This window comes from Lontra canadensis, unplaced genomic scaffold, assembly GCF_010015895.1.
Source record: "Lontra canadensis isolate GAN:19392208 unplaced genomic scaffold, GSC_riverotter_1.0 scaffold4, whole genome shotgun sequence".
NCBI classification, from domain to species: Eukaryota; Metazoa; Chordata; class Mammalia; order Carnivora; family Mustelidae; genus Lontra; species Lontra canadensis.
In genome coordinates this window covers 46,508,095-46,520,999 of record NW_022630998.1, presented here as the reverse complement: position 1 = coordinate 46,520,999, position 12,905 = coordinate 46,508,095, and the positions used below count along the sequence as shown (strand labels likewise).

Genomic DNA, 12,905 nt, shown 5'->3' with positions numbered 1-12,905 from the left:
GATCCTCCACTGAGTGTGGACCGCCCCCATCACAGGCTTCATCTAAAGACCTTGAGATCATGACCTGATCTGAAATGAAGAGTTGAGACTTAAGCAGCTGAGCCAGAACCCCCTAGTCTTTTTTTTTTTTTTTTTTTTTTAAGATTTTAAAAATTTGACCGAGAGAGATCACAAGTAGGCAGAGAGGCAGGCAGAGAGAGAGGGCGAAGTGGACTCCCAGCTGAGCAGAGAGCCCCCTGCAGGCCTGGATCCCAGGATCCTGAGATCATGACCTGAGCCCAAGGCAGAGGCTTAACCCACTGACCCACCCACACAACCCTCCCCCTAGTCTATTTAAAGCTGCATTTTAGCGGTTTCTATTTTTCCCACTTTTTCCAGTTTCATTGTTACAATACCAGAAAATTGTACTATAAACTTGGTAAAGTGGTGGGTTTTTTTTTTTTTGGTCATGTTCTTGACTTAGAATTCTTTTATAGTCTAAATTTTAGTAGGTTGACAAAAAGGAATTGTACCTGTTTTAAAGGACAGGTGGAAAACAAATCTCTCCAAGACAATGAATGTTAATATAACAAGCTTTGCTTTGACTCCACTTGGAAAGATGCACTCAAAATTTTGAATTTGCATTCTACACTGGCACTTGGTTTCTGTAACTAAATGTATAATTGATTTATTTTACTGGAATCAATATACCAGATTTATTTCAGAAAAATGAGAGCTCTGTTATTTTAATCAGTTGCATGATTTAAATCACCAAAGTTTTGAGGTCAGTGTGTTTTAAGATGATTTATCAGGATTCTCTTCTGGTAGGAACTGAGTTGGAAGTGCTCCTCTCAGATATCTGTTAACCACCTATTTGGACTATGCATGTGTATTTTACTCACCCTCTGGAAAAATTATGCTAAGTACTTGTTCTGAATGTGTGATTTCGTAATTCAGAGTAGTATTTCTTTATTTTGAGAATGGATATTTATGATAGCTTGTCTTCTTTGTCTCTGCCTGCAAAGGTATGAAAGGAGAGAACTAGAGTTTATTACCTTTTTTTTTTTTTTTTTTTTTAAGTAAGCCCCAAGTTGGGTCTTTAACTCATGACCCCAAGATCAAGGGACACATGTTCTACTGACTGAGCCAACCTGGTGCCCCTGATTACCATTTTTTTTTTTTAAGTCAAGATGAAAGAGCCTATCAAATTATGCAGTGGTATTCTGATTGAAAATTGAGAGATTTACTAGAGGTTTTATTAAGAAGAGATACACCAGAGTACCATGTATTTAAGTTAGCATATAAGCTAGATTTTCATGTTAATTTCCATTACATGGCTATTTACACATGAATGATTAGTGACTACTAGGGTTTTCAGAGTTTGTGTAAAATATTTTTAAATATTTTTAGTTAATGATATTTATAAAAGCATTTTTGTCATTTTAAAGTTTTATGAAACTTTCTTATTTTATTTTATTTTAGTTAATTTATTTATTGGAGAGGAAGAGAGCACAGCGGGAGGGGGAGAAGCAGACTCCTCACTAAGTGGGGCGCCTAATGTGGAGCTTGATTCCAGGACTTTGGGATCATGACCTGAGTTGAAGGCAGATGGTTAACTGAGCCATCCCGGCACCTCTAAATTTATAACTTTAAACGAAAGTATATTTTAAGAACTTCAAAGGGTTTCAAAATTGCCATAATAAACAATTTTATAATTGAGGTTTTATTTTCACTGATCATTTTAGTTGTGTTTTTTCTTACATGTTTCAGTTTTGAAACTGTAATTAAGGTCTTACTATTTAGAAGTTTGGAAAGAAGATTTCATAGAAGCAGCTCAAAAGGAACTGATAAAAATGTTTACTTTTGGGGGAAGACTTGCCACATGTATGCTAATGTATACCTCAACTCTATGATTAGGGTAATCAGAAAAAACATGGAATTTGCAGTCCTAGGTATGCTAGAAACAGCTGCAACCTTTTTAAAAACGGAGTGGGTCTGAAAATAATTGATTATTGCATTTTCATGTTTTTCCTAATGTTCTACCACTGTATCCTTTCAATAAAATACATATATTTGTTAGCATTTTAAAATTAAGTCTTTTAGATGTTTTTAATGATATTTTATTAGTATTCTTGGCTGTTTTATTTTGGCTGTTGTCTTCTGCATTTGCAACCAAATTATACTTTATATGCTAGACAAGGTTTATGCCAGCCTAATTGGTTGCTGGCGTTTCTAAGCCTCACAGCTGCTGTGAATTCATCTGTGAACTAAGAAACATATAATAGGATCCTGTTTTCAGAGACCAAAAGCCAATTGTCAACATGTAAGACTTGTTTTTGACAGCTCAATAAATATGAGATTTTATAGCAATCTTAAGTAACCACCTTAATTTTAAACATTAGAAAGGCCTGAAATTTGTAGATTCTATATATTACTTTTGTTAATGGGGCAAAAGGTTGCTTAAATTCAGGTGTTTGTTTTCCATTCCATCATTTAAAAACATAGTTTGTCTTAATATTTACTAATATATTAAAAAGTTGAGATCTGAACTGTTTTTTTCTTTGATTTCCCTGGACAAAAAGTTGAGACTTAAATGATGCAAAGATATTTCTTAAAATGAACTAAACATAAAATGGCTTTGAAGTTAAGGTTATGTTTTCAAAATATTTCATATATTTATATTTGCTGACCTAGTAGTTAGTAGTTTTGTAAATTATCCTGACATCTAAATTCGGGGTGAAATGTATGTTTCTCTTGTGTTGAACCATATGAAATTCCAAGTTTTTGGTTAAAAACGGTCAAATATAGAGGTGCCTGGGTGGCTCAGTCAGTTAAGTGCCTGCTTTTGGCTCTCAGGTCATATCCCAGGATCCTAGGATCGAACCCCACATCAGGCTCCCCACTTAGCGGGAAGTCTGCTTCTCCCTCTCCCTCTGTCCCTTCTGTATCCACCCAACTCATATGTGTTCCCTCTCTCTCTCAAATAAATAAATGAAATCTTAAAAAATGGTCGAATATAGACCGTGTGCTTTTTTTTGTTGTTGTTATCATATGATTTAATTTCATTTGTATTTATCATGTTTTCATTATATTTAAAAGTCTGTTAGTTCTCAGCAGAAACCTATGAGGATCCTGTTTTTAAACATAGACAGTCATCTCCCATTTAAGGTCAGTAATTTGTTCTTAAATCAGATGTTGTATGTGAAAATACTGGGTGGTAGCCCATTTGCCTTTGTTTTAAATGGTAAAAACCACTGTGTTCGTCTTTGACCAAATTCCCTAAAACCTGTTTCATAAATGTAACTGACACTATAAAATTACCTACACGTAAGTAAGCTATCATGTTTAACTAATAAGAATTAAGGATAACAAGTCAGTTTTATATGCAGTAAAATCTTTGCTTTCACTATAATTGCATTTTACCCATCCTCAGTGGGTTGTTTTCAACATTTTCTTAAATATCTTGGGAGTCATTTGACACTGGGCAAAAGAAGGACAAAGTAAATATGAGAGATTGGAAACGCCTTCAAGATGAACACACAGTGTAGGAAATGGCTCACAGTGAGAATGATGCAAGCATCATCCTGTGCCTACGTCTTACAGCATTTTGATATTCAGCATTTCTTTTTTTTTTTTTTTAATCTTTTTAAAAAAAGATTTTACTACAAAATCTTTAAAAAAAGATTTTATTATAAAATCTTTTAAAAAAAGACTTTATTTATTTGACAGAGAGAGAGAGACACAGCGAGAAAGGGAACACAAGCGAGGGAGTGGGAGAGGGAGAAGCAGGCTTCCTGCTGAGCAGGGAGCCTGACATGGGGCTCCATCCCAGGAGCCCGGGACCATGACCTGAGCCCAAGGCAAATGCTTTGTGACTGAGCCACCCAGGTGCCACAAGAATAAAATCTTAAAAAAAAAAAAAAAAGATGTTCTACAGGGAAAATGGAGAGAGGGAGATTTTGCAGAATTTGCCTGTACTTCCAAAACTTTCCAAGTAATTTTTTTACTTCCCTTTCAAAGATTACATTGTCTACACTGTAACTTATCTTTACAAGTAGTTGAAATAAAGCTGAAAACTTCTAAATCTCTTGAGTTTTGAGATTGTTAAGAGTCATAAATTTTTTTTTAAATATTTTATTTATTTATTTGACAGAGAGAGAGATATCACAGGTAGGCAGGGAGGCAGGCAGAGAGAGGGGGAAGCATGCTCCCCGCCGAGCAGAGAGCCCGATGCGGGGCCCTATCCCAGGACCCTGAGATCATGACCTGAGCCGAAGGCAGAGGCTTAACCCACTGAGCCACCCAGACGCCCCTGTAACGGTCATAATTTAAATAATAGCAGTTTTATACGATTGTGTGAACAGTTTTCAAATCTGACTCCCATTTTTTATGAATGCAATGTATAGAATTAAAGATGGATTGGATCATCTCATCAAAAATAGTACAATGAAGTTTATGTATTGCCATCTTTCTGCCCCAGGTACATAAGAAAAAACCAAAAGACGTAGCTGAGCTCAAGAACAAGGTATCATAGTGGAGCAGAAACAGATCAGAAATACTAAGGGATGGTGGAGCTTTTCAGGCAATGATAGCAAAAGTTTAATTCCTGTAGGAAGATGGGGGACACTAAAAAAAATACACACACACCATTAGTCAAGTTCACTGTGCGAAGATAAAGACTGGTGTGGCTTTAAAGAGGAGCTTTAAAGAGGAGCTTCTTGGAGCTAGGTTTATAGAAAATTTTCCTCCAAGGGAGGCAGTCCAGTATGATTGATGTAGATATATACAGGGCTAAACTAAGCCACTGTACAGTGGGGAAGTCATACCAGTTATTTGTAACTTTAGGTATTCTCACTAGTCAGGTGCTTCATCTTTAGAAATCATAACAGGATACCTAGAAAACTTCCATGTGATTGGAATTTCAAAAACTCAGGTGAGTTATGAGTCAGATTCATAAAATTGGGAAATAGTTCCAACTCAACAATAACAAAAATACCAAATATAAAAATGTGTGAGATGCTGCTAAAGCAATTCTTAGAAAAGTGTAGCTTTAACTGCTTATCAGGAAGATAAGGAATAAAGATGAATAAGCTAAGCATCTGTCTGAGGAATTTGAGAAAAAAAATGTCCCAGCAAAATACGCCCAAAGTAAAAGGAAAGAATAATAAGAGCAGTAATAAGTATTTAATAACAAAGGGCTCAGCAAAGGCAAGTGTTGTTCTTGGAAAAGACAAAATTGACAAATCTGATACAAGGTTTGTGAAAAAAAGGTTGAAAAATTAAAAATGAGAACGTGATCATGGTTACAAATGTTACAGGCATTCAGCATAATTATGAACAACTTTATGCCCAAAATGTGAAAACTTAATCTCCAAGAAAAAAACAATTATCAAAACAGTCATGAATAGAAAACCATAATAATAATATAATTGTTAAGAGAATTGAATCTTTTCACAAATAAAACTCTAAGCCAAGATGATTTTAACCAATGCATGCCAGATGCTCAAGGTTTAAATCATTCTAACTTTACGCTATTCCAGAGTAAGGTTGATATGAGAAAGGAAAACTGCTGGCAAATATTACTCTTGGTCAATGATGTAAAAAATCTGGAATAAAATATTTAATGCTGTTCCAACTAGAATCCTAACAGGGTTTAAAAAAAAATATTTATTTGATTTTTGGAACTTGACAAGAGAGTTCTATAATTTATACAGACATGCGAATGGCTAAGAAGATTAAAGAACCTCTTAAAGAACAAATAGGTGGGAAAGCTTCTTTTATCAGCTAGGAAGACTTACTGTAAAGATATAATATAAGACAGTGTAATTTTGGCTCAAGGATAAAAAAAAAATAGGCTGATGCATGTGTGCTTGAAATTTGACAGGTCATAGTGCAGTTAGGAGAGAAGGAAGGACCTTTCAGGAAATTGCACTGTATTAATTTGTTTTTCATGGTGGGAGGCGGTGGGGGGAGTGGGAATTGTGTTACCACGCGCAAAAACCAAAATGACAGTGGGTTGCAGTCTTGAATATGAAAGACTCTGTAAAGTCTAGTTTTTAAAAATATTTACTTATTTGAGAGAGAGAGAATGAGCTTACATGTGTGAGCAGCGGGGAGGGGTAGGAGAGGGAGAACTAGAGAATCTCCTGTAAACTCCCTGCTGAGCACAGAGCTCTTAGGGCTCGATCTCACCACCCTGACCTGAGATCATGACCTGAGTGGAAATCAAGAGTCGGAGACTAAGCCTACTGAGCCACCCAGGCACCTTAGGACTTTGTAAAACTTTAGAAGAAAATGTCAGAACCTGTTGTAATGACCTGAGTGTCAAGGAAGAACTTGAGGGCATAAAAAGCTGTAATTGAGACATAGATATTTGACTACATTAAAGTTAATACATTGAAATTCATCAAAAGACATCATAAAGTGGAAAGATAGGCCCCAAATTTAGAGAAAATATTTGCGACACATGTAACAGGAGATTAGTACCAAGAATATATGGAGAATTTCTTCAGAGAAGTGGAAGAAGAAAACAGTCAAAAGGCCCACATGGCCAGCAGACACAGAAACAGGCACAGCCTTATTAATTCAGAGAAATTAGAACCACAGTATGATACATTAAATCTGACAAATACTAAGTATCATGTGGATGTGAAGTAATTGTTAGTAGGATACAAATCATTATAGGTCTGTCCACTCTGGAAAACATGGCACTAACAGAAAAGTTACAGACCTCTGTACTCTATATTTCCTACACATCCTGGAGAAATTCTTGCATATTTTTATCAGTATGCATGTATAAGGATGCCTATAGCACCATTTTTCTGTCTTTTTTAAGATATTTATTTATTTGACTGAGAGGGGTGGGCACAAGTAAGCAGAGCAGCAGGCAGAGGGAGAGGGAGAAGCAGGCTCTCTGCTGAGCAGGGAGCCTGATGTGGAGCTTGATCTCAGGACCCTGGGATCATGACCTGAGCTGAAGGCAGAGGCTTTAACCCACTGAGCCACCCAGGCGCCCCTCCCTTTTTTAAATGTAGAAATGTATATGATGTAATTTACAATAAAGTAAAGGGAGAATCAGTCAAAGGGCAATGAATTAATGAAGTTGGAATACAGAATTTTCTCAAACCAGAGAAATGGGATGCTTTGGAAAAAATTATTTTTTATTATAATTAAAAATGAGAAATTTGAGTATCTCACTTGGACTATATAAAAAACAATTTAAAAAAACTTTAAAGGCATATTGGGTTAAGTTAGACTTGAAACTTAATTTTTAGAGACAGCTTTTGATAAAAATAATCAAAACCTCATACTGCAGGTATTTCTGGTTATCTCATCCACTGGCAGAAAAAAGCAAAAATTTAAAACTTGATTCATTCATTCAGCTCTGGTCTTTATTCATTTCTTGTTACTGGAATTTCATATTTTTTCCTTCCTGTTGGCTGAGTAAACTGGACCATGGTAGAGATAAGCCAACATTTTCTCAGGTCTACCTTTCTTTTTTTTCTTTTTTTTTTCTTTTCTTTTATTTATTTATTTGACACAGAGAGAGATCGCAAGTAGGCAGAGAGGCAGGCAGAGAGAGAGGAGGAAGCAGGCTCCCTGCTGAGCAGAGAGCCCGATGCGGGCCTCGATCCCAAGACCCTGGGACCATGACCTGAGCCGAAGGCAGAGGCTTTAACCCACTGAGCCACCCAGGCGCCCATCAGGTCTACCTTTCTAAACCTCTAGAGTTTTTTGGGGTTTTTTTTTTTTTTAAATTAACATATAATGTATATTTGCTTCAGGGGTACAGGTCTGTGATTCATCAGTCTTAAACAATTCACAGCACTCACCATAGCACGTACCCTCCCCAGTGTCCATCCTCAGGATGTTTCCTGGGATTAAGAGTCTTCTTATGGTTTGTCTCCCTGCCCTGCTCCATCCTGTTTCTTTTTTTTCCCTCCCTACTCCCTACAGCCCCCTGCCCTGCCTCTCAAATTCTTCATATCAGAGAGATCATATGATAATTATCTTTCTCTGATTGACTTATTTCGCTTAGCATAATACTCTCTAGTTCCATCCACGTAGCTGCAAATGGCAAGATTTCGGGGGTTTTGATGGCTGTAGAGTATTCCATTGTGTATATATACCACATCTTCTTTATCCATTTATTTGTTGATGGACATCTGGGTTCTTTCCATATTTGGCTAATTGTGTACACTGCTGCTATAAACGTTCAGATGCACGTGCCCCTTTGGATCACTGCATTTGTATCTTTAGGATAAATACCCAGTAGTGCGATTGCTAAATCATAGGGTAGCTCTGTTTTCATCTTTTTGAGGAACCTTAATGGAGCAGCTGCTTTTGACTCTGCTAACATGTGGCTTAAGGTTTTCTGGGTGTCTTCTACTGGTAATTGAACTTCTGGAGGTACCACTGTTGAGGTTTGCTGAGAATGGGTTTTGAAAAGGAAATCTTGATTTTCTTTATCCTCTTTGTTACTCATGTCTCTAGACTATCTTTGGAGATTAAGGTCCCTGTGAGATAGGTCTTGTAGTCTACTCCCCAAGGGAAGTTGGAATATTGTAGTAGATGCTTACCAGTAGGAATGTGGTGTTGGTCTTGCTTTTGCAACATTATATGCTTTCCCTCATTCTCATTATTGTGGCAGTTCTGTTGGGCATGGAGATCCCTTATCTCTCCTCTTCAGCAACCTCAACTACAGCCTTTCCATTTCTTGCCAAAAGTTATTCTTTATGGTAGTCTAGTGTTTAAGTACATCTTCTTTGGAGTCATTTGCTATTGATAAAATCCTATCAGTGTCTTAAATTAAAATACTCTATTTTTCCCAAAACCTTTTCTGCAGTCATCTTGCTCCTGCTAGTGGGTATTGCTATTTTGAGGCTGTCACGGGTGGTAGGTTTGGGAGACAGTAGCTGATGTTCTTAGCCTCACTACTCATGTTGTGGAGATGGTGATAAATGTGGGGTTTGTTGTAGCAGTGGTAGCTCCTCCTAGATTGTAATGGCCATCATCAGGGCGACTCATGTCTCTCTGGGGTTCACTCTTTACTTCTTCTACAGTTAAACTCAGTCTCTCTCTTTTTTTTTTTCATATCCTGTTGCAGCCATCTTTGTAGATACCTGCTTGGATCTCCCTTTAAGGAACTTACCACTCCTTCAGCTCTAGGGAGTGCATTATAGTTCATAGCCTCTAGGTATTAATAGCTTTAGGCTCCTTAGATTTTGTGCTGAGGCCTTGTGTTTCCTGGGAAACCTCCAGCCAGTGACTGAGCATCGTGTGGGTACTAGGGTATTTCCATTTTGGCCCAGTGTGGGACTGTTTTAATGGGCAGTCTTTGCTTTGGATCTCCCTGCTGGGTTGGCTAGCACTTTGTCAGATCTGTGTCAGGGTCTGAGGCTTTCTCTGCTCAGTCCTATTTTATGTAACCTTTCCTTCACAGGTTTCAGATCTGTATCACAGTCTGAAAGTTTTTCATGTCTAGTTCTGTTGTACTCCCCTTTATCTTTCACAGTAAAACTCTTATTCACCTGTCTCAATGTCTGCTTCCTGGTGGACCTGACTGACACAGACCACTTCTTCTGGCTGTTTACCTAATTTTTGTCCATATTAAATTGCAGTGAATATATTACCCAATTTCCCCTTTTTATAAGCCTCTCCCTTGAATCTTCCCAGGTATTTCCTAGGTTATTTCTTTTCTACCCCCAACACCCAGCTCTCTAATGTCCATTTATCTCAGTAAGTGCCTTATTATTACAGTAACATTGTTTGTTTTGTATACTATATATCTGGATTTGTGGTTTGTTTGTTCGTTTGTTTTTTTTAAGGTAGTCAAAGAGGTATAAACTAAAGGTATAGTATTGATGTCCCAAGGATTTCATTCAGCAAATACATGTGAAAATTCCATATGTTCAGCATTTTATTAAATAATATGAAGATGCAGATCTGTAACAAATAGTTTTTATCCTTCTTTAATTAATGAGTGGGTAGGTAAGATGAAAACAAGTTAGTAAAAAGTACACAAACGCTTCAAAACTTATCAATCTGCTTCTAGGAATTTGTTCCAAAGAAATAATCTGACAAATGTATAATGACACATGTACAATAGTATTCATTGCAGTGTTTATAATAGCAAAAAATTGCACATAGCCTAAGTGACCATCAGTAGGTATGAAGTAAATTGTAATAAATATAATGGAATATTCTGTAATAAGTAAAAATAATTACTTAGTTTTATTGTTATTAACAACATCCACAGTTTGTTTTAAGAGGGAAAACAAGTTAATACATTAGATATAATGTCCTTTCCCTACAGATAGGAAGTACTAGAGTTGCCAGAGAAAGTAAGGTATAGATATTAGATTACATTTCCCAGCCTTTTTGGACTTAGAATACTTTTCTCAATCTAATAAAAATAATGTGAATTTCTATAATATATGATAGCAATTTTTAAAGATTATTTATTTATTTATTTGTCAGAGAGAGAGAGAGAGATATCACAAGCAGGCAGAGAGAGAGCCACCTGGGTGCCCTGATAGTGATTTTTACATAAGAAGTGTTTTAGTGTAAAAATTTGGTTTTTGAATTTTTGTTCTACAATCAGTTCATCTCATAGTAAGGAAACTTTGTAATGATTAGAACTATATAATGGCAAAAATTTCAGCCATTCTCTGCCATTGTATAACCATTTTTCATGTTTGTTGAAAATACACTTACAGTTTATTCAGTTTTTTGAGTTCCGGTCTCGACAGCACATTGATTAATGATTGCATGGACAAAGGTCATTCCCTAATTGTGAGTCTGGAAATCCCTTGTAAGAAAATTAGTATCATAGTTTTTCAAAAGTTTTTAAGTTATGAAATTGTATTTGGCATTGTTTAGGAATACCATAATTTATGGATTAAAATGTATGTTTTATTCCCACTTAGGCCGAATACATCAAGCAATGGTAACGTCTTTAAATGAAGATAATGAAAGTGTAACTGTTGAATGGATAGAAAATGGAGATACAAAAGGCAAAGAGGTATGATCACTAAATTTTTTTTTTTTTTTTTAAAGATTTCATTTTTAAGTAATCTCTACACCCAGCGTGGGGCTCAAACCCATAACCCCAAGATAAAGAGACGCATGCTGCACTGACTGATCCAGGCATGCCTGTCACTGAGCTAAATTTTATTTCTAGTCTTACAGTCAAGGTTCCAAATACAAAATAAACTGTAAAGTGTATACTTTTTTATATAGTGCATGTATTCTTTATCATTTCTAGAAAAAACTTTCACATGATTAAAACATTTCAAAGAAAGGTAGATTCTTCCTGTACATTGTAAGTGATGGGACATATTATCAAGACCATAAAATGCAGTCTTAATAGCTGTCTTAATATGTGGGTTATAATTGTAGATAATTTTGTTTTCAGTACTTTTCATGAGACAGATCATTTAGCAGTCATTCTCTTTGTGTAAATTTGTAATATAAAAAGTTAATTGTCAAAATTTACTCTGAAGATACATGCATTTTTTAAAACAGATTGACCTTGAGAGCATCTTTTCACTTAACCCTGATCTTGTACCTGATGAAGAAATTGAACCCAGTCCAGAAACACCTCCACCTCCAACATCTTCAGCCAAAGTAAATAAAATTGTAAAGGTTAGTAAGGAAAATTTAGAGGTGTACAGGGTGTATGTGCGTGTGTGTGTATGTATTTTCTGGTTTAAAATGAAAAGGCTTTTAAGAGTATATTTGCTTTTTTTAAAAAATAAAACTAATTCTTTTTGCCATCTATATGTCATGTGTATGCATACATTCTTTGAAGGATTGAGGTTGTCAGTTCACAGTTAACAATACTTAATAGGTAAAATCCTAGAAATTCTTTCCTGATTAGGATTTTTCCTAAGACTAATAGCTCCCCAGGAGATAGGGATGTCAAAACCATTTATCAGTGTTTGTTAAGTGACTACATGTGATTTAGATAAAGAATGTTTATTATTCATAATAATTTCCCACTCCAGCAGTCTTTGGAAATAGTAATTCTGCTGTTTATGTTTATTAGAGAAAGATGGGAAATGATAGCGTACAGTTTAACCACTTCTGTGTTATCTGTGAAGATAAACTTTAAGACCATGCTATATATCCTAACAGTTTTGCCTTTATAAAAATAAAAGCCATGCCCTTTTTATTACTTTAAAAGATAATTCCTCTTCCTTCCTATTGAAATTTCTCACTATTAAAATTGTGTATTTACGTGAAGCTCTTTCAAAACCAGGTAATTGCTCACAGTTGTTGAATCTGCAGTTCTATGTGTTTAGTTCAAGCATTTGTTAATTTTTCTACATTGTTGATTTTATCACACACAAAGATGAATGACATTACTTTAACCCTAGAGAAACTTGATATTTTACAGGGAAGACATACATCAGCATCCAGATAACGTATGATAGAAGCTTAACGATATCAGCAAAACATTCTACTTTTTAAATTATAAGGCAGATTTTCAATTCATGTAATTCAGCACATTGAGTGTCACTGCTTAGACGTCATTAGTTATGACTTGTAGATGGATTGTTTTCCGTATTTGGCTTCACAGCCTTGAAGGATCTTTATAGATCATCTTTCTTTGTATGTCATTAACAACCTTTGCTGTGGGGCACCTGGGGGGCTCAATTGGTTGAGCGTCTGCCTTCGGCTCAGGTCAGGATCCCGGAGTCCCGGGATCGAGTCCTGCATCGGGCTCCTTGCTTGGCGGGGAGTCTGCTTCTCCCTTTGACCCTCCCCCTTCTCATGCTCTCTTTCTCTCTCAAACAAATAAAAAATATTAAAAAAACAAAAGAGGGTGCCTGGGTGGTTCAGTGGGTTAAGCCTCTGCCTTAGGGCTCAGGTCATGATCTCAGGGTCCTGGGATTGAGCCCCGCATCAGGCTCCCTGCTCAG

General features: G+C 36.2%; 1 protein-coding gene across 4 annotated transcripts in view; it reads left to right on the top strand.

Moving 5' to 3' along the window:
- The window catches only part of KIF2A (kinesin family member 2A), a 71,722-nt gene that overhangs the window by 29,122 nt on the left and 29,695 nt on the right, over positions 1-12,905 (top strand). For all 4 annotated transcript variants that reach the window (XM_032849864.1, XM_032849858.1, XM_032849879.1 and 1 more), the window contains exons 2-3: positions 10,908-11,002; positions 11,506-11,625. In XM_032849864.1, coding sequence (XP_032705755.1) covers positions 10,908-11,002; positions 11,506-11,625 — 215 coding nt within the window. The remainder of the gene's footprint in view (positions 1-10,907; positions 11,003-11,505; positions 11,626-12,905) is intronic.